At 36.1% G+C, this 22,667-nt stretch overlaps 2 protein-coding genes across 3 annotated transcripts in view; one reads left to right on the plus strand and one right to left on the minus strand.

Annotated features, from left to right (window-relative positions):
- Positions 1-22,667, plus strand: part of FAM185A (family with sequence similarity 185 member A) — a 140,347-nt gene that overhangs the window by 102,089 nt on the left and 15,591 nt on the right. Inside the window, exons 10-11 of one of the 2 annotated variants that reach the window (XR_004299084.1) lie at positions 562-676; positions 15,755-15,822. The gene's annotated coding sequence lies outside the window, so the exon portion shown is untranslated. The remainder of the gene's footprint in view (positions 1-561; positions 677-15,754; positions 15,823-22,667) is intronic. The other variant, XR_004299085.1, reaches the window with a different exon arrangement.
- The window catches only part of FBXL13 (F-box and leucine rich repeat protein 13), a 237,227-nt gene that overhangs the window by 27,502 nt on the left and 187,058 nt on the right, over positions 1-22,667 (minus strand). Inside the window, exon 18 of the mRNA XM_032401864.1 lies at positions 3,684-3,767. Coding sequence (XP_032257755.1) covers positions 3,684-3,767 — 84 coding nt within the window. The remainder of the gene's footprint in view (positions 1-3,683; positions 3,768-22,667) is intronic.

Genomic DNA, 22,667 nt, shown 5'->3' on the forward strand with positions numbered 1-22,667 from the left:
ATATTTACATGTAAATACATACAAACACACACTTTTCACTGCATACACACATGTAAGTCCTTGTGGTAAGTCATAACTAAACTTGATTTTCCCCTCTCCAATGCCCTTTCTTAATCAACTACCTCAACCTACCAACACCGAAATAATAAAAAAATTTTTGTCCAGCTGCAAATGACCTACATAAAGAAAAATACGTACATTCGTTTGTATGACTATTACAGTAATGTATTTATAGCATACTTAATTCCCAAAAAAGGGAATGAGAAATATAAACTAGATAAAGGAGTGCAAAAAGCAACTAAATAATTGCATTTATTCCATTGGCTTTACCCAAACAAGACAGAACTTCCATTTTATCTGTATTGCAACATCCCAACTAAACCAATTCTTTTGCCAAACTTGACAGTTTGTTATTTCAGTGCATAAAATGATCAAGGAGAAGGTTTCTTGAGAAATGCTCCGTTATGAGTGTATCAAACATCTTTTCCAAAATGTGTGTGCCTTTCAAGAGTACCAAGTAATTTTAGTTTAACATGATCATTGAATGTCTAATGTTCTCAGAAAAAAATACCAACGTTGGAAGAAGTAATTAAAACCAGATCCTAAGTCAGTACATCTGAGACTCCAGACCCTTAATCTGCATGTGCTGTGGTTTCCAGTAAGACACTAAAATGAGGTAATTTTTTATTCTTATTATGGTCATGACTCTTGCAAAACCTAACCAGGGTAAAAATGTTTATCTCATTTTTTTCTTAAATCATCATGCTGAATATAAGTTTCAATATCTTGTGCTAAAAACAGAATCTCCTATATTTACCTTTGAGAAATAACAAGAAAGTGAATTCCTGATAAATTATAGATAATCTAAATATCTCAATGCAGTCACCTTATTTGACTCCCTTCTCTTTTGTAAGTCAAAGTAAGAAATTGTGGAAATGGTTTATGTGTCATTTTCTCCTCTCACCTTCCTTGTCTCATCTCCTTTTGGACTTAATAATTCGGCTGGAGGAGGCACAGAGGAGAAAGACTATCATATGCCCAGAAGTGTGAACCTGGGAACCTTAGAAAAGTAAAACTGGTTAACAGCCACAACACACACACACACACACACACACACACACACACACACACCACAAAAGCAGGGAGGAGAAAATGAGACAACGAGAAAGAAAAATTTTTTTCATGAACTTGAATAGAATAGCTGATCTTATGTAACTAATAATTAAATAATATTATAATTCCCATGCTCCTGTATTCCCTCTTTTTATTTTCTCTTTTAAATCACTGAAAAAAAATATCAGTTTTTATTTTATTTTTATTTTTATTTTTTTTAAAGATTTATTTATTTGACACAGAGAGAGAGACAGCTAGAGAGGGAACACAAGCAGGGGGAGTGGAAGAGGGAGAAGCAGGCTCCTGGCTGAGCAGGGAGCCCGATGCGGGGCTCGATCCCAGGACCCTGGGATCATGACCTGAGCTGAAGGCAGAAGCTTAACGACTGAGCCACCCAGGCACCCCCCAAAAATATCAGTTTTTAAAAGATTACATTTTTTTCACTCATCTGTATGAATGTGTAATTAGCATATGGAAAAATGCTTTTATCTAAAATCTAAGAGCGCCTGGAACCCACGGAGTCAAAGAGAAATGACAGAAAGCACTCCTAATACTTAACCTCGTATTTTGATCAGTACTTTCTCATCCCAAGAAACGTTTTAAAAATTAGTTAGTAAGTGGTGTATATTAAGAGGCCATGTCATCACTGTGGTAGGTTTCAGTCCTTCTTAATGATTTGTGGTTAGTGGTCAAATGTAATTGATCACCATATAAGAAATATAACCCAATATTAGAATTATTAACATTTAACTGTTTATTTTAATAACTTTTGTTCTATCACCTTGTCAAAGACCTTTTGAAAGCCTGACTAGATCATATTCATGGATAAAGTTTTATGTAAATGTATGTTTAACTTTTAAATGAACTGCAGTAGGGTAAATAATTGTTTAACCTTAGAAGAACATTTTAGCTTTTCTCCTAGTAGATTTCAGGCATCTAAATGTTTTATAACCCCTTTTGGTATCGTAGAGTTAAAATCTTGTCCTATATGGAAGTTGTTAGTCCTCTCTGGAATTTTTGCTTTGAAGGATACTATTTCTTCTTTTTAACTCTTTATACAGTTGAATACACTACTAGACAGATTCCTTGGGAACTTGTTAGAACCTTAGTACCCAGAGTCTATAGGTGGGAGAAAATGACATTGCTTTACACCAGTGCCTCTTAAAGGAGATTTCTTAATGGTGTTACATTTTTTTTCCTTACATACCACTAATTGCCCAGATATAATGAAGTACAGCAAAAATAATTTGAAAACAACTTTTTTCCACTAAGCCATGTTGTCAATCAACCATTTAGAATAGCAATTCTCCATTTCCACTCTTTATTTCCATACAACTGTAGTTAGATTGGCTTACTGAGAAAGGTACAGGACTTTAGACAGTCATTAAGCTCTCTCGGCCTTAATTTCCTCCCCTGTAATATTAGGGAGTTGGTTTAGATGGTTCTAGGATTCCATCAGCTGCAAAACCCTAGAATTCTGTGCTAAAGTCTAGAGCACCATTTGACCCAGCATCCTCTATAGCTCACCATTTATATAATATTTTAACACTCTCCTATGAGTCATGTTTGAACTTCCTGTAATGTCCATTTCAAATGCACAGAAGAGAGCTTCAAGTTTGTGATGCTCTGTAGAATTCTCAGCTATCAACTTGCGTTATCTTTCCACTTGTGGAATAAATTCTTTTATCTCAGTAAGAGTTTCTGTAAAAAGATTTTTTTTTTCCTAGGTTAGCCCTGAGTTTTTATAAGTGGTTGGGGTTTTTAACTCTCAGGACACATTAAATGGAGCTTCCAGTGTATTTAACAGTTTGCACATTCCTAGGTTACTGGTTCTCTTTAAAAATGTTACTTTCTATGATTTACTAATAGGTTAGCAGATGTTGTCCTGGTTCAATACATGTATGGACCTATGATTGTGGTTTTTCTTCTTTTAACAGCACATTCAGATGCTTAATGTTATAATAAACATTACATTGAGGCTTGCTCACAATAGCTATTTTATGGCTTCTAGCACATCCCTCAAGACTTGATCTAGGAAATTTACCTTTCTCCTGAGCTCTTAAAGTACCAGTTGAGCACATAATCATTTATCCTATCCAATTACTTAGCTCATGCTTTCTGTTATGGTAAAATATACTACCCACTGTGTTTGAGTATCTGAAGTTCGTAACTGTTAAGTACCTGGTATAATTGTTCAAACTCTCCCAATTTGCATGGTTAGATTATATAACATTTTTATCTACAGAATATTTTCTTTATATGAGAAGACTTTTACCACATTGCATTTCATTATTCTCCAAGTAAAATGTCTACCTACCTTATTTATGCCATGAGTCTAACATTGGGAAGGGAGAGTAGATAGGAAAAATGAGAAAACAAATTCTCTTAGCCACCTTAAGCTATGGAGGCCTGTCTTAAGTCCAGGAATTTATTTTGTCTTAACCAAGATCACATACGAGTTATTACATTTCCAATCCACTTATTTTTTTCTACTGTGACCTACAAAGTTTATTCAGTTTGTGCATAATTTTTAATCATAATTCTTTAGTAGAAGACCTTAATTATCTTACCTGAATTCCGACATCGGTGATTTTATAACACTCAGATAGAGAAAGTTCCTTTAATTTTTTATGTCTGGAAAGTATCATCAAACCCTAAAAATATGTAATATAAAGATCACTTTGTGATTATAATTTAGTACAGACAATATATTTCTAATAAAATAACAACCATTTATGTAAACTAAAAAAATAGCTCCTATCTTATATTTCTTTACGCTTAAATTATAAAATCACTTTGGTTAGGCAACATTATTAAATAAAATTTCAGGTTTTCTCTAATGTTTTGTAAAAAGTATGACAGAATCCTCCTGAGGCAAGGGAAAGGAGAGCAAAAATAAACTATCAGGAATACATCAAAATAAACAGCTTCTTCACAGCAAAGAAAACAATCAACAAAACTAAAAGGCAACCTACTGAATGGGAGAAGATATTTGTAAATGACTTAGCCAATAAAGGGTTAATATCCAAAATATATAAAGAACTTATACAACTCAACACCTAAAAGATCAATAATCCAATTTAAAAATGGGCAGAAGACATGAACAATATTTCTCCAAAGAAGACATCCAGATGGCCAACAGACACATGGAAAGATGCTCATCATCACTCATCATCAGGGAAATGCAAATCAACACTACAATGAGATATCACCTCACACCTGTCAAAATGGCTACAATCAACAACATAAGAAACAAGTGTTGGTGAGGATGTGGAGAAAAAGGAATCCTCTTGCCCTGTTGATGGGAATACAAACTGGTGCAGTCACTGTGGAAAACAGCATGGAGGTTCCTCAAAAAGTTAAAAATAGGACTACCCTATGATCCAGCAATTGCAGTACTGGGTATTTACCCAAGGAATACAGAAACACTAATTAGGGATACATGCATTCGTATATATATAGTGGCATTATTTACAATAGCCAAATAATGGAAGCAGCCTGTCCATCGATAGATGGACGGATAAAGAAGATATATATAGATATAGATATATAGATATATATACACATATATATAAATAAATATTATTATATATAATATATATATAATAAAAAAGAATGGAATCTTGCTATTTGCAACACCATGAATGGATCTAGAGAGTATAATGCTAAGCAAAATAAGTCAGTCAGAGAAAGACAAATACTATATGATATCACTCATATGTAGAATTTAAGAAACAAACAAGCAGGGGTGCCTGAGTGGCTCAGTCAGTTAAGCAGCTGCCTTTGGCTGGGGTCATGATCCTGGGGTCCTGGGATGGAGCCCCATGTTGGGCTCCCTGCTCAGCGGGGAGTCTGCTTCTCTCCCTTCCTCAGCCTCTTCTCCCCGCTTGTATTCTCCCTCTCTCTCTCTCTCAAATAAATAAATAAAATCTTAAATAAAAAAAGAAAGAAAGAAAGAAGCAAAGGAAAAAAAAGAGAGAGAGAAACCAAGAAACAGACTTTAACTATAGAAAACACACTAATTACCAGAGGGTAGGTGGGGGGATGGGTAAAATAGGTGATGGGATTTAGAAGTGCACTTGTGATGAGCACTGGGTGATGTATGGAATTGTTGAATCACTATTCTGTACACCTGAAACTAATATAACACTGTATGTTAACTATACTGGAATTCAAATTTTTAAAAATAGAAATACAAAAAAAGAAGAAAAAAAGAGGGCATTGGCTACTTTTTCATTTCTCCTCCTCCTACCCCAGTATTTAGCATAGGAAGAAGAAAAAAAAAAAAAGTGTGACAGAATCCCAGAGCCAGAAATTTCCTTATCTTGTTTCCTGTGCCCTGGTACATATAATCTGAATCAATATAAACAAATCTTAAAGACCTCTAAACTTAAAACTTTATTTTGAAGACAGTTCATGTGGCTAATTAATCTGTTTGTTAGTAAATTTTTATTTATGCCTAACCTAAAAATCTGAAATCTTTAGCTCATTTTATTATGTTTAAGTGCTTAGAAAGGGAACAAATCTTTCTATAATAGCCTACAGACATATAATCATTCATTAATAGCCCACTTTTTCTGTTTAAAAGCTTTGTTTCTTTTTATTTAAAAAAATGCACTTTTTAGTTCTTAAATTTTTTAATATGTGGTTCTGCTGTTCCATTTCTCAGTACTTTCCCCACTAAACTGGGGGAACTGACTAATATACCTTATAGATGTCATTCTCCTGTCTTTGCATTCAGGATCACTTTTATTACACTTCCTATGAGGTGGACAAGAGCAATTGTCTCTGTTCTATGGTCCCAGAGCTGCCAGGCAGGGAAAATATCAGAAACGGTACATTGGTTTGTCCTTTTAAAATTTTATTTGTAGGACTGGTTTACATTTATTGATCTTAAATACAGCATTTGGACAATTGAAAATGGATTATGAAAATATTATATCCTGTTTTTTCACTGATGCATTTATTAGGCCTTTTCATTAAGAAAAAAAAAAAATCCAGGTCAAGGAAAGAAGTGCTTGACAATCTACTTAATTGAAGCCACTGTTTAAATTGCAATTTCTAATTTCATTTAACGGTTTTGTACACCATCCAAAAATAAAATCACTCCATTCATTTTAAAAATTTTATTGCAAATGTGGATTCTTTTGTTAGAAACACATTATGTTTTCTGCCTCCTTGTTTCAAAACAAAAAATTACTAAGCCCTCTGGAGCCAGCTCATGTGGTCTAGGTTCCAAATGTGGATGCTATTTTATTCATGTAGAAGAATTGGAGTTTAGATATCCCCCCAACAGAAACCAAATTGTTTAAACAAAAATAATAAGAGATGCAAGGCTTGTCTCATTGCCCTATACCTGATAATAGCTAAGTGTGTTTTATTAGCCTATGGGGAATTTGTCCTATGAAACTATCTCTGGAGTTTTCACCTCTTTTTTTTTTTTTTTTTTTTACTTTTATGTAGTCAAGTTAGAATTTTTGAAGATGAACTGGAAATGAGGTACACTTGCTAAGTATGACATTTGTCTATGTTCTACTTTATTCAAGATTACTAAAAGTTAATATTAAAATAGAATTTTATATTTCATCACTACATTGTTCATTAAAACATATGGCCCCAAAGTTAATTAACTAACATAAGTAGCCATTGGGTAAATGCAAATCAAAACCACAATGAGATATCACTGCCTAGCTATGATGATGGTTATACTTAAAAAAGACAGATAATAAAAAGTGTTGGTGAGGATATGAAGAAATTAAAATTCTCATTCATTGCTGATGAGAATGTAAAATCGTCTAGTCACCCTGGAAAATCCAGTCTGGCAGTTCTTTAAAAAATTAAACATAAAGTTACCATATGACCCAGCAATTCCACTCCTAGATATATACCCAAGAGAAATGAAAAAAATATGTCAACACAAAAAGACTTGTACTCAAATGTTCCATAGCAGCATTATTCATAATAGAAAAAAATGAAACAAGCCAAATGTCCATCAACTGGTTAAAGGATAAATAAAATGTGTTATATCCATATAATGGGATATTATTTAGCAATAATAAAGCATGATGCATACTACTATATAGATAAACATTTAAAACATTATGCTGAGTAAAAGAAACCAAACCCAAAAGGCCACAAATTGTATGATTCACTTATTTGAAAAGTCCAGAATAGGCAAGTATATAGAACCAGAAATCAGATTAGTGGTTGCCTAGGCTGGGCTGAACAGTGGGTCAGGGCTAGGGAATGACTGCTTATGGGGAGAGAGCTTCATTGTGAAGTGATGAAAATGTTCTGGAATTTGATTGTGGTGATGATTGCATAACGCGATCATCAATATACTAAAAACCACTAAATTGTACCCTTTGAATTGTTGAGTTTTATAGTGTGTAAATCATATCTCAATGAAGATGTTTGTAAAAAATGACTGATGTAATAATTGTATAGCTAAATGCAAATCAGAAATATTCCTATAGCATCCTTCAGTCCAAGATGAACACAGAAGTTTCTCAAGACCTGGATGGCCAATGGATTAGCAAAACAGGGAGCAAGAGATGTCATCATGCTAATGTGCTGGACAAGTTATCACAGGGCCCTGCTGCTGTAAGTAGACACAACTCTAACTGAGCAGCAGCAAATCTAAGCCAGCTGGAGGAGGCAAGGCCTCCACGGAAGCCTGCATGGTGCTAGTACGGGATGCCAGCTTCTCAGGACAAGTGAAATACACCATTCCAGTCAACAGGATTCATTTTTCAATGGTTTTTTGCCTCAGAAGCTTTTCAGATTCATGACCTAAAGAATATCAAGGCCAGCTAGGTAAGATGTTCTACTTGGCACCGTGAGATTCATAAATGCCCCAAATTAGGTGTTCTCTGAAACATTTGTTAAGTGCTTGGGATCAAAGTCCTAAGGGTGCCAAACTTTTACTTCTAGGAGGGATGGAAAGAGGAGAGTGGGAAGATAAGACCAAAATAAGGAGGGATGAGGAACCCACAAAAGGGAGTGACTGGGCCTCAGTGGGGCAAAGGGCAGGTGGATGCTTACTTTTTAGGGAAGTTGTAACCAAGAAAATATCAATCCTCCTTAAGCTCCTTCAAAAGTTGGCCAAACTCGTGAATGTTTTGCTGGAAAGGTTTTGGTTTATTTTCCCAAAGTATAGGAAGGGAATAAGTTGTTACCAGGTGAAGCACAGAGGAAAGCAACTGGTGTGGTCAGAAGGATTGCAGGTTGTATGAGAATGCAAGGCCCCAGGAGCTCACGAGAATCCTAAAGAGCAGTTTACTCCTTCATGGGCCATGGAACTGAGGGATCTGGATCTGAGGGGCTTAGAAATTCCTAGTAATTGGCTTATATTACAGCTCTGGTATCAGGTCCACTGAAGGGAGTGTCAAGACCTAAGACTAAAAAGAAAGTAGGCACTAAGTCCCAAGAGCCTTGTACATTATTCTAAGGAATTTGAACTTCATTCTATGCAACAGTGTTAAACAAAGCTTTTCCACCTTTAAGGAATATGAGTTGATACATAAGTGAGCATAATGCAAAAAAGAAGGAGCATGTGTTTTAAGAGAGGTATGGGGACCACAGAGCAGGGCCTGGCAGTCTAGAAAAGACTTCCATGGAAGAAGGGAAATTTGAATTAAGCCTCAAAGACTGAGTAAGATTTTGACAAGCAAAATAATAATAGTGTTTCAGGCTGAGAAAATGGCACGAACAAAGACTTCATTAGGAATGTGTGAATTGTTTGGGAAGTTGTTCAGTTTGGGGTCACCTGAAGGAGTGTACCCTGCCAGGAACAGCTCCACGTACACAAGACATTTCAGAGCAAACAAATCCTTGAAAACAACTCCCCCCCACCCCAATTTTACATCTGGAATGATTTAGGTGATGTAGTTAGACTCGAGCAATGAACTAGTTACCAAATGTTGGAATGGTGTGTGTGTGTGTACTTAGCATATAACTGAGTCATACACCTATATACCCTTTACCTAAACTCACCAATTGTAATCATTTGCTACATTTGCTTAATTAATGTGTGTATGAATATGCATCATTTTATTAATATATCTGTGAATACAGTTTTATATGTATACATATTATATACATAGTATATATATTTTAAGTATATATGTATATATAAATTTTCTTGAAACTTTTTTTTTTTTAAACTGGAATTTTGTACCTCTAAGTTCCCTTCACCTAATTTGCCCATTCCCCCCACCTTCCTCCCCTCTGAACAAACCACTGGGTTTGTTCTCTGTATTCGTGCTTGTGTTTTTGTTTGTTAATTTGTTTTATTTTTAAGACTCTACGTATAAGTGAAATCGCATGGTATTTGTCTTTCTTTATCTGACTTATTTCACTTAGTATAATACCTTCTGGTCCATCCATGTTGTCACAAATGGCAAGAGCTCATCTTTTTTTTATAGCTGAATAATATTCCAGTGTGTGTGTGTGTGTGTGTGTGTGTGTGTGTGTGTGTGTGTGTATTCCACTGTGTGTGGAACATTGTTTATCCATTCATCTATTGATGAATACTTGGGTTGCTTCCATATCTTGGCTATTGTAAATAATGCTGAAGTAAATATAAGGGTACATATCTTTTCAAATAATGTTTTCATTTTCTTTGAGTAAATATCCAATTGTGAAATTGCTGGATTGTATGGTATTTCTCTTTTTAATTTTTTGAGGAAACTCCACGGTATTTTCCACAGTGGCTGTACCAATTTACATTCCCACCAACAGTGCAGAAGAGTTCTCTTTTTTCCACATCCTTGCCAATACTTATTATTTCTTTTCTTTTTGATACTAGCCATTCTGACAGGAGTGAGGTGATATCTCATTGTGGTTTTTGTTTGCATTTCCCTGGTGATTAGTAATGTTGATCATCTTTTCATATATCTGTTAGCCATCTGTATGTTTCTTTGGAAAAATGTCTATTCAAGTCCTCTGCCCATTTTTCCATTGGGTTCATTAGGTTTTTTTGGTGTTGAGTTGTATAAGTTCTTTATATATTTTGGATATTAACCCCTTATCGGATATATCATTTGCAAATATCTTCTCTCGTTCTCTAGGTGGACTTTTGTTTTGTTCATGGCTTCCTTGGCTCCCCAAAGCTTTTTATTTTGGTGTAGTCCCAACAGTTTATTTTTGCTTTTTTTCTCTAACCTGAGGAAGCATATTCATAAATATGTTTCTAAGGCTGATGTCCAAGAGATTACTGCCAATGTTTTCTTTCAGAAGTTTTATGGTTTCAGGTCTCACATTTAAGTCTTTAATCCATTTTGAGTTTATTTTTATACATGGTGTAAGAAAGTGATCCAGTTTCATTCTTTTGCCTTTGTGTAGCTGCTCAGTTTTCCCAACTTCCCCATAGTATAGTCTTGCCTCCTTTGTCATGAATTAATTACCATATAAGTGTAAGTTTACTTCTGGGCTCTCTATCCTGTTCCATTGATCACTGTGTCTATTTTTGTGCAAGAACCATACTCTTTTGCTTACTATAACTTTGTAGTATATCTTGAAACCTGGGATTGTGATAACTCCAGCTTTGTTCTTTCTCAAGATTGGCTTTGGCGATTCAGGGTCTTTTGTTGTTCCAAATTGTAGGATTATTTGTTCTATTCTTTGAAAAATACTATTGGTACCTTGATAGGGATTGCATTGAATCTATAGATTGCTTTGGATAATATGGATATTTTGACAATATTAATTCTTCTAATCCATGAGCATGGCATACCTTTCCATTTGTTTGTGTCGTCTTCAGTTTCTTTTATCATTGTCTTATAGTTTCCAGAGTACAGGTCTTCCTTGGTTGAATTTATTCCCAGGTATTTCATTCTTTTTGGTGCAATTGTAAACAGGATTGCTTTCTTAATTTCTCTTTCTGCTACTTCATTAGTAGTATATAGAAGCACAATAGCTTTCTGTATATTAATTTTGTATCCTGCAACTTTACTCAATTCATTTATTACTTCTAATAATTTTTGAGTGGAATCTTTAGGGTTATATATATATATATTATATTATATTATATTATATATATTCCTTACCAATTTGGATACCTTCTATTTCTTTTTCTTGTCTGATGGCTATGGCTAGGTCTTCCAGTACTCTGTTGAATAAAAGTGGTGGGAGTGGACATCCTTGTCTTGTTCCTCATCTTAGAGGAAAAGATTGCAGTTTTTCATCATGGAATATGATGGCTGCTGTAGGTTTGTCATATATGGCCTTTATTATGTTGGGATATGTTCCCTCTAAACTCACATTGTTGAAAATTTTTATCATGAACAGATGTATTTTGTCAAAGGCTTTTCTGCATTTATTGAGATGATCATATGGATTTTATCCTTCCTCTTGTAAATGTGATGTATCTCATTGATTGATTTGCAAATATTAAACCATCCTTGCATCCCTGGTATAAATGTATCTTTGAACCTAGGTTGCTAATATTTTGTTGAGGATTTTTACATCTATGTTCATCAGTGATATTAGCCAGTAGTTTTCTTTTCTTTTCTTTCTCTTTCTTTCTTTCTTTTTCTTTTCTTTTCTTTTTTTTTTTTTGTAGTGTCTTTGTCTGGTTTTGGTATCAGGATAATAGTGGCCTCATAGAATGAATTTGGAAGTTTTCCTTCCCCTTCTATTTTTGGAATAGTTTGAGAAGAATAGGTGTTTTTTTGTTTGGTAGAATTCATCTGTGATGTCATCTTTTCTTGGACTTTTGTTTGTTGGGAGTTTTTTGATTACCAAATCAATTTTATTAGTCATAATCAGTCTGTTCAAAGTTTCTGTTTCATCCTCATTCTGTTTTGGAAGATTGTAACTTTCTAGGAATTTATCCATTTCTTCTAAGTTGTCCAATATGTTGACATATAATTTTTCATAGTATTCTCTTATATCTATGTTGTTGGTTGCTCTTTCTTCTCTTTCATTTCTGAAAATATTTTACTCCTCTTTCTCTCTTGATGTGCCTAGCTAAAAGTTCATCAATTTTGGTTATCTTTTCAAAGAACCAGTTCTTGGTTTCATTCATCTTTTCTTTTTTCTTTCTTTTTTTTTTTTTTTTGGTCTCTATTTCATTTATTTCCCATTTATTTCCACTCTATTCTTTATTATGTCCTTCCTTTAACTAACTTTGGGCTTTGTTCTTCTTGGTCTCATTCCTTTAGGTGTAAGTGTAGATTGTTTATTTGAGATTTTTCTTGTTTTTACATAGACCTGTATCACTATAAACTTCCCTCTTAGAACTACTTTTGCTGCATCCCAAAGATTGTGGACTGTTGTGTTTGCATTCTCATTTGTCTCCATGTATTTTTAAATTTTCTCTTCTTCATTGACCCACTGGTTGTTTAGTAGCATGTTGTTTAGTCTCCATGCGCTGTGGGGTTTTTTTTTAGTTTTTTTTCTTGTAGTTGATTTTTTCTTGTAATTTTTTTCTTATAATTTTCTTGTAATTGTATTCAGAAAAGATGCTTGATATGAATTCAATCTTCTTAAATTTATTGAGACTTGTTTTGTGGCCTAACATGTGATCTATCCTAGAGAATGTTCTATGTGCATTTGAAAAGAACATGTATTCTGCTGTTTGGGGATGGAATGTTCTATATATATATCTGTTAAGTCCATCTAGTCTTACTCACAGCCATTGTTTCCTTGTTGATTTTCTGTCTGGATGATCTATCCACTGATGTAAGTGATGTTAAAGTCTCCTACTATTATTGTATTGTGTTATTGTATTATTGTCAATTTCTCCCTTTATGTCTTTTTAGCTTTATATATTTAGGTGCGCCTATGTTGAATGCATAGATATTTGCAATTGTTATATATTTCATATATATGTATAAATATGAAATATAATATATATGTTATAAATTTCCCTGAACCATTTGAAAATAAGTTTCAGATATCATGATGCTTTACCCCTAAATATTCTCCTGTAAGGGCATTTTCCTGTCTATATAGTATAATATATATAGTGTTATAATACTTAAAATTAACAGTAACACTATACTATCTAATATAAAGCCAGTATTTTTTTTTAATCCCAGGACCCAGTCAGAGTTCATTCATTGCATTTAGTTGTCATGTGTCTTTAGCCTTTTTTCTTTTCTTTAAATTTTGTCTTTTAAGACATTGACTTTTAAAGATCCCAGGTCAGTCATTACATAGAATGTCTCATGTTCTGGGTTTGTCTGATTGTTCCTTATGATTAGAATGTAGGTAAAAAAAATTCTGCAAGAATACTACCTAGGTGCTGTTGCATCCCTTTAGGAGGCACATATGTGAGGTGTCCCATTATTGGTGATGCTCTTACTCACTTGATTCAGGTAGTAACTATAGATCTTTCATTAGAGTATATTTTTACTTTTTATTTAGTAAATAATCTGTGGTGTGATTCTTTGAAACCACAAGAATACTGTTTCCCAAAAACCTTTTCGTCAATGGTTTTAGCATTAATTGGTGATCCTTGCCTAAATCAGTTATTTCATTGGGAGTTGCAAAATACTGATTTTTCTCATTCTACCCTTCCTTCTGTATTTATTAGCTCTTTTCTATCTTTTCTACCATCATTTCTCTTCAGTTTTGCTGAATATTTTGGGAGGTATCTTGAATAAAATATGATTATTTTAGACATAACAATTATTGCAGTTAATTTTTTGTGTTACCTTGACTCTCTTTAAATTTCCTCAAATTCCTGCTGAGCACATATACAAGAGAAAGTTATTGTTTTGGTTGGTGCAATTATGTTACTTGTTGGCAAAAGACAACACACCGAGGAAAACAAAAACACCAATATTTTGCCTTATTATAAGACTGAACATTTGCTCATAATTTAAAAATAAACGAAACATGTTTTATAAATGAAACTGATGTGGATGAAACCTTATGAAACAAAGCTTAACATTCTGAAAGTAATTTATTCTTTAAAACTTGCAGGTGGCTTTTTTTCTGAGACACTGCTTTTAGAAAAAGTTTGGAAAGATGGTCTAGGAATAGTGGCATTTAGAATAAAATACAATGTAATTTGTCTGACAGCCACATTGCTACAAATCATCCTTATTTATAGTATGTTTCATTTTGAAACTGCCAGCACTTTAATACAGGCACATCAGAAGAGTAAATAGCATAAATAAGCTTTATAATCTGTCCTGCATAGGGTTAAAGAAACAATTTCTTGGAAAAAACCTACATAAAATTACATAAGATTTCATAGTTTGTTCAACTTTTATTTATTTATTTTTTTAAAGATTTTATTTATTTGACAGAGAGAGACACAGCGAGAGAGGGAACACAAGCAGGGGGAGTGGGAGAGGGAGAAGCAGGCTTCCCGCAGAGCAGGGAGCCAATGTGGGACTTGATCCCAGGACCCTGGGATCATGACCTGACCGAAGGCAGACGCTTAACGACTGAGCCACCCAGGCGCCCCAGTTTGTTCAACTTTTAATTCATTTTTCTTGAATAGACTTTATGAGCAGTAGCTTATAGGCTTTCAAATTAAAATACTAAAATAAATCTCTCTTCCACAATAGTGAGATAAACCACTGTAAAGATATGGAGAAAATATGAAAATATGACAAATGATTAATAACTACATTATTATAAGCAATTCATACAAATTGGCGGAAGTATTGAGATCCCAATGTATAAGTGAGTAAAGAATTTCAACAGAAAATTCATGTAAGATGAAATATAATTGCAATGATAAGCAGCATATATAGGACAAAATTATTAATATTATTAGAATTTTTTAAAATGCAAATTCAAATAACAATAAAGTTTTAATTCCTAGTTATTTTTGTGAAGTTAAAACAGGCAGTATTGGTAAAGGAGTGTAAGGCTACCATATTTATTTTAATGCCGATAGCAATAAAAATTGCTACAACCCATAAGGAAAGCAAGTGGCCAAAATAACTAAATGTTCTGTTCAAAAGAAGAGAAAAATTGATGGGGGATAAAGCTTATAACAACGTCCAGGCAGACTGCTTGTCTTATTACTGTTTTTACACTCAAACTTAGAATTTCTGCTTTAAATATAATAGGACTTAGCTAATTATGTATCAAAAGAAAGAAGAAAAGGACAAAGAAAAGAATGAATGAATAAATGCATGAAATTTCTCAATGTTTGTGAAAAGTAATTTAGGATAATTTGGAAAAGACAATACATGTGTCCATTATTACGTCTTTTTGTATATCTACCAAGAATTATATAAAACATTAACACCATGCGGGTGCCTTGGTGGCTCAGATGGTTAAGCATCTGCCTCCGGCTCAGGTCATGATCTCCAGGTCCTGGGATCGAGTCCCGCATCGGGCTCCCAGCTCAGCGGGGAGTCTGCTTCTCCCTCTCCCTCTGCCCTGCCTCTCCCCCTGCTTGTATTGTCTCTGTCTCTCTCTCGCTCTCAAATAAATAAATAAATATTTTTTAAAAAAGAAAAAAAACACATTAACACCATGCTTAATTCCTTTACACAGACCCACAACAGTTCTGGGCAGTTTACTGTCTGTTCCAAACAAACTATAATAGCACAAAGCACCAATATTCAAGCAAAATACTGAGCTATGAATGTTGCCATGTATAACTATATACATGGATGAGCAATTTTGTTTTACAAAAATTGATACTTTCTTATCTTCATATTACTAGAGCCACCCGTGAAGTTTGACCTTGCTGACAATCTGCTTTTTGAAACACCACCTCCCTTGATTCCCTTGGTAAGTCTGAACTCCTTCCTCACCTACTCGTCTGGATGTTCATTTCTAGTTTCCTTTGTAGGTTCATCTTTCAAATCCACCCAATAAGTACTGATGTTTCCCAGAGGCTTGAACTTCACCTCTTTTCTCCTATCTCATCTGTAGCTTCAACCACGTCAACCATCTCTACATCTGTCCCAGATCTCTTTCCTGAGCTCTGGATCTTTCCTAATTGATAATTAGATGGTTGAATGTGCCATAAGCACCTCAAACTCAGTATCATTACTTTCAGAGGACTAGTATTCAAACTGGAAACCACAAAGTTTTAATGGGTTCTTCCTACTCTTTCTGCTAGCTTCAGTAAGGAGTCTGCTTGAAGGTGAATAGCTCATGATGGACTTTTCTTTGATTTAAGTACTTTACTCTTTCCTCTGAATTTTGCAACTTTTATGATTCTTGTTGTAGGTCCTAGATTTCCCTGGCTGGGAAACCTATAAATATGACCTGTGCACCTTAAGATATTTGGTATTTGAATATAGGATATTAGAAAACACATTGTATGAAATAAGATGCAATGGAGGACCCAGGAGTCTAGAGGACTCTGATGTACTTATTGGAGGTTTAGATCATGAGAAATCTAAAAAGAACAAAAGGTCCCTGACAGAAAACATAAGAAGCCTCCTTTCTTGTTGCCCCCCTTTCTTAAAATTTAAATTCAATCAGCCAACATATAGTACGTCATTAGTTTCAGATGTAGTGTTCAATAATTTATCAGTTGTGTGTAACACCCAGTGCTCATCATATCACGTGCCCTCCTTAATGCCCATCACCCAATTACCCCATCCCCCCACCTACCTCCCCTCCAGCAACCTTCAGTTTGTTTCCTATAGTTAAAAGTCTCTCATGGTTTTTCTCCCTCTCTGATGACTTCCCATTCAGTTTTCCCTTCTTTCCCCTATGATCCTCTGTGCTGTTTCTTATATTCCACATATGAGTGAAACAATATGGTAATTGTCTTTCTCTGATTGACTTATTTCACTCAGCATAATACCCTCCGTCGATGTAAATGGTATGTATTCATCCTTTCTGATGGCTGAGTAATATTCCATTGTGTATATATATATATATATATATATATATATATATACACCACATCTTCTTTATTCATTCATCTGTTGATGGACATCTCAGCTCTTTCCATGGTTTGGCTATTGTGGGCATTGCTGCTATGAACACTGGGGTTCATGTGCCCCTTCGGATCACTATATTTGTATCTTTGGGGTAAATACCCAGTAATGCAATTGCTGGGTCATAGGGTAGCTCTATTTTTAACTTCTTGAGGAATCTCCACACTGTTTTACAGAGTAACTGTACCAGCTTGCATTCCCACCAGCAGTGTAAGAGGGTTACCCTTTTGGGGTGCCTGGGTGGCTCAGTTGGTTGAGTATCTGCCTTTGGCTCAGGTCATGATCCCAGGGTCCTGGGATCGAGCGCTGTGTCAGGCTCCCTGCTCAGTGGGAGGCCTGCTTCTCCCTCTCCCTCTCCCTCTGCCTGCCGCTCTGCCTGCTTGTGCTCTCTCTCTCTGTCAAATAAATAAATAAATAAAATCTTTAAAAAAAAAAAAAAAAGAGAGAGTTCCCCTTTCTCTGCATCCTCACCAACATTTGTTGTCTCCTGTCTTGTTAATTTTAGCCATTCTGACTGCTGTGAGGTGGTATCTCATTGTGGTTTTGATTTGTATTTCCCTGATGGCTAAGGATGTGGAGCACTTTTTCATGTGTCTGTTGGCCATTTGGATGTCTTCTTTGGAGAAATGTCTGTTCATCTCTTCTGCCCATTTCTTGACTGGATTATTTGTTTTTTGGGTGTTGAGTTTGATAAGTTCTTTATAGATCTTGGATCAGATATCTTTATCTGATATGTCATTTGCAAATATCTTCTCCCATTCTGTAGGTTGCCTTTTAGTTTTGTTGACTGTTTCCTTTGCTGTGCAGAGGATTTTTAATCTTGATGAAGTCCCAAAAGTTCATTTTTGCTTTTGTTTCCCTTGCCTTCGGAGACACGTCTAGCAAGAAGTTGCTGCGGCCGAGGTCACAGGGGTTGCTGCCTGTGTTCTCCTCTAGGATTTTGATGGATTCCTGTCTCACATTGAGGTCTTTCATCCATTTCATCTTTGTGTATGGTGTAAGAAAATGGTCCAGTTTCATTCTTCTACATGTTTGCTGGCCCCCCTTTTTTTTGAGGATAAAAATGGGATGTAAGTCATGATAGAAGGGATAGAACTTGGGGGAGGTTGTTGAAAATCTTTGTGTAAATTTTCTGCTTTCAGTTAATGGTTGAATTGTAATATACCTAATTCCTATGATCCCTTGCCAGACATACTGAGGAACAAAACAAAACAAAAATGGTGATTTCAATAGTCAAATGGCTAAGTCTTCTTTTTGTCACGCAGGATTGAAGGGGCCCATGGTGTAGAGAGATGTGTCCTAGTACTGGAATCAAACATGTCTAAAATGGAATTAATGTCTTAATCTCTCTCTTAGGTTCTTTTTCTGGTTAACAGTACCACCATGTCTGCAGCTGACCAAGTAAAAACTTGGGCATCGTCTATGTTTCCTCCTATCCCCTCTGCTCTCCATATCCAGCCAATCAATCAGCAAGCCCCACCTATATACTTCCTAAATATCTCTCATACATGTCCCTTCTGCCACCACTATCAAAACCTCATTTCTAGCTGTGTGAATTCTACTCAGAGTTCTTCAGTGGCTCCCATTCCATATAGGACATAGTCTGAATCACTTTGCAGGGCACCCAAAGCCAGTCACATTCTGCCCTCCACCTTTCTCCAGCCTCATTCCCTATCTCCTTGGGCCATGCTATGACAATACAAAGTCGCCTGTGGATCCCCCAACACATAACCCTCTCTCATGTCTCCACACCTTCCCACCTGCTTCTTTCTCCACTGTGAATGTCCGTCTTTACCTCGCAAACACCTACTGAAGCTTTCAGCTGCACCTCAAAAGCTGAAAAGTGTCCCCTGACTTCTCTACAAATAGACAACAGAGACATAAGCACTCATTTTCCACTCATCCATGCTGCCAAGATATAGCGTATGTATATCTCGTCACATCAAATATACCTCATATGTCTTAATTCGAATAAATCATTGCTGAGATACTTTGAGTGCTTACCATGTGCCAGGAACTGTGCTAAGCAGTTTACATTTATTATCTTATTTACTCCTTACAACACTCTGAGGAAAGTATATTATAAACACTGTTTTAAAGACAGGGAAATGGAGGCACAGAGAGGCTAAGGAACTTGCCCAAGGTATCCTAGTGTGGTGTCACCAGATAAGATGTGAACACACACTTTGAACTTATGCTTTTGGTAACTTTTAACCAAGCAGTGTTGTTACTCTTGTTGTTATTGTTTTGCCACTAGACTATACCTTGAGACCAGAACTATGGCTGTCAATGTAGTACGCCCAGAACCTTGCATGGTGTTTAATACAGAGTTAACAATGAATAAATATTTTTTTTAAGATTTTTTTTAAATTTATTTATTTGACAGAGAGAGAGACAGCGAGAGAGGGAACACAAGCAGGGGGAGTGGGGCAGGGAGAAGCAGGCTTCCCGCTGAGCAGGGAGCCCGATGCGGGGCTCGATCCCAGGACCCCGGGATCATGACCTGAGCCAAAAGCAGACGCTTAACGACTGAGCCACCCAGGCAACCCGACAATGAATAAATATTTGTGAATGAATGAGTAGTCCATAAAACTCTCTGTTTTTATGGAGCCAATTTTCTCTTATCTTTCTGGCATACTCTCAGAATTTTTGGATAGAATCTATGTCCCTTCATAATTATGTGACTTAGTGTTTATATTTCATACATTCCTTTCTGGAAGATTTGCTCTATTTGGTGCTGCTTACCACATTCTTTTAGGGATAAAGAACAAAACTTATACTTGGAAATATGTTTTATCTCAGTTAACACATCCTCTTTCTAAAATCACTGATAACGCTATCTTGTACAAAGTCCTTCAGAATGTATTTTAACCTCACAAGTGAATTTCCCTTTTAAACTATGGTTAGCAATTAAAATTTTATAAAAATAATTTACCTTTCTTTTTCTCAATTATTTTTATTTATTTCTACTTACTTGATTGTTAGTATGAGTTTTGTAATCATAATTTTTAATGTATTAACCACTCTGATCTAATTTACTGACCTATCGGTCTACAGGAAAGCAGGCTTTGGTCAACACATGGAAATAGGTCCTCTTTATATTTATGGAGCGAAAGAAAATCAGCATCTTTGTTACCTAGAAATAGAGCAACTGGCCTTGAGACTGCTTGCCTCCTACCTGATGGAGGTCAAGAGGAGGGTTCTGGCACCAAAGATTCTCCTTGAGGGAAATGACAAGCTTAAGTTGGTCACTTCTTTTTGCCATGTTTCCAATAGGCAATTTGCTGGAAACAGGAGACAATTGTCTGTAGCCTCTGTAAGGAAAACCACTATTGCTAATGATGGTATCAACAGATTCATAGAAGGCCACTAGCTAGGAGAAGGGCCTGGAAAGGACTAAAAAAAGGTCAATCTCGATATGAAAGAGTATAACCAGGGCAGACTTCTTGTTATGTGCTTTTGAAAATCCAAGGCAAACCCATTTGCCTCTGAGTTTCCCTGCTTCCTTTTAACTTCCATTCTTTCTATTTATTGAATCCCAAGTGATTTCATGTGTTTCCTGCTTTAGAGGTTTTGCTTCACTGAGCCTCAGGCCTTATTTATGTGTGTGTTCCATGCAGATGGGTGGTCTCTTGAAACTGTATCATCAGATTAAGACATGCAGCTGTAAGCACTCCTACTCCAGTTCACAGCATAGCTGAGAAAGTGTAGACTTTAAAGAAGCCGTATGTGTTTGGTTGAAAGGAAAGAAATGGTAGGAGATTCATTCATTCACTCACCCACTGACTCACAAATCAAATCTTTTACGTGCCTCTATGTACTAGACATTATGCTAGGCTTTCCAAAGATGGGCTGCTCCAACCTTTACCATCAGGAAGCTTACAGTGTTGTAGGGAGACAGGTGTGGAACAAATACGAAAATATAATGAGCTAATGGCTTTAGGGGGGTATTGTAAAGTACAGTGGAAACAAGACAGAGAGATCCTAAGTCTGCCCAGGAGTTCCAGGAGAGCTTCACATGGTTGAAACTCAAGGGATAAGCAAGAATTTACTAGGTGGACAAGGGGAGAGGATGTTTCAGACAGAGGGATACTCGCAGAGATGGGAAGGCAAGGACAGTGCGACGTGTTTGAGGAGCTGCAGCAGAGTCAGTTGTGTGTCCGTGGGGCTAACAATGAGAAGTGGGCATCTGGTGGAAGTGAGGCAGTAGGGGTAGGTAGGGGCCACCGCAGGAAGAGATTGGACCTCTACACTGTTGGTTAGACTTTAAATCTTCCTTTTTCTTTTTTTTTTTTTGACAGAGAAAGACACAGTGAGAGAGGGAACACAAGCAGGGGGAGTGGGAGAGGGAGAAGCAGGCTTCCCACGGAGCAGGGAGCCCGATGCGGGGCTCGATCCCAGGACCCTGGGATCATGACCTGAGCTGAAGGCAGACGCTTAACGACTGAGCCACCCAGGTGCCCCTTGGTTAGACTTTATACTGTAAGCAATGGAACTCCTGAAGAAATCTGAGCGAGGAAGCAATAGGCTCCAACTTGCATGCAGAAGGATCACCCTGCAGCCGAGTGGAGAACAGCTTGGAAGACAGTGGTACTTAAGGCAAGAGGAGTTAGTCAGGAGGAAGAGTGCTCGAACTGTGGCAGCGGCAGCAGGGACAGAGAGGAGCTAGAGGCATAGAAGAGATTTTCGACTACACTTTATAACACATACAATTAAAATTAACATGGAAACCACATGCCAATATTCAATTGGAATTTTTTTAATGCAATTTCATTTTAAAATAATTTGTGTGCTACCAGTGATTCAAGAGATATTATTACTATGAGGCCATCTAAATTCCCAGAGGGGCACCTCTCTGGGAAACTATGCTGTAATGTGACAGAACTAAGGTATAGTATATTAGGAACTAGAGAATTCTTACCTATTTAGAAAAAAACATCTAGAGACATTAGGATCACCATGTGATTTATGTTTTCTTAAAGAAAGAATGCATCAATAAAATTAAACCCATTGATATTGCCTTGGAATGACCTAGACTGAGAAGTGTGATTTTCTGATAATTATGGAGAGCATGACCAATGTTTATTATAAAATCATTTCAAAAAATCTTAAAGGCACTCTTCGCTTATGCCAAGATGCTTTCTCTATTATTATGATCATCAGTGATTACTTGCTCAGCATCTACCTACCTAGGCATGTGAAGAATAGAAGGAGGTGCATCCCAGGCAGAAGGTACAACATGTATGAAGGTCCTGAGGTAGGAAAGATTTTGACTTGTTTAAGGAGCTAAAGGAAGGCAGTGGGGCTAGAAGAAAGGGAACGAGGGGAGCTGGGGCATGAGATGATATCAGGAGGGTAAGCAGGGATCTGTTTAATTAACAGTAAATATTTGTTCAAATTTCGGTCCTTTCCTGATTTAGCTTCTATGTTTTATTAAACACTGTTGGATATTCCCTCAATCCTCACATGACTACACTCACCTGTTTCTCTTATAACATTTCTCACCTTCTTTCTTTATTCTCCATTATGGAGTCATCTTATTCCCACTCCTTAAATATTGGTGTTCTGATGTGTTCTTCATGGGTGCACATTTCTCCTCACTCCCCACAGTCTCTGCGGATCTTGGCCACATTCACGCCTCCATGCTAATGACTCCCATATCTGAATCTCCCTTCAAGA

The sequence above is a fragment of the Phoca vitulina genome, unplaced genomic scaffold (genome assembly GCF_004348235.1).
Source record: "Phoca vitulina isolate PV1807 unplaced genomic scaffold, GSC_HSeal_1.0 scaffold4, whole genome shotgun sequence".
Classification (NCBI taxonomy): Eukaryota; Metazoa; Chordata; class Mammalia; order Carnivora; family Phocidae; genus Phoca; species Phoca vitulina.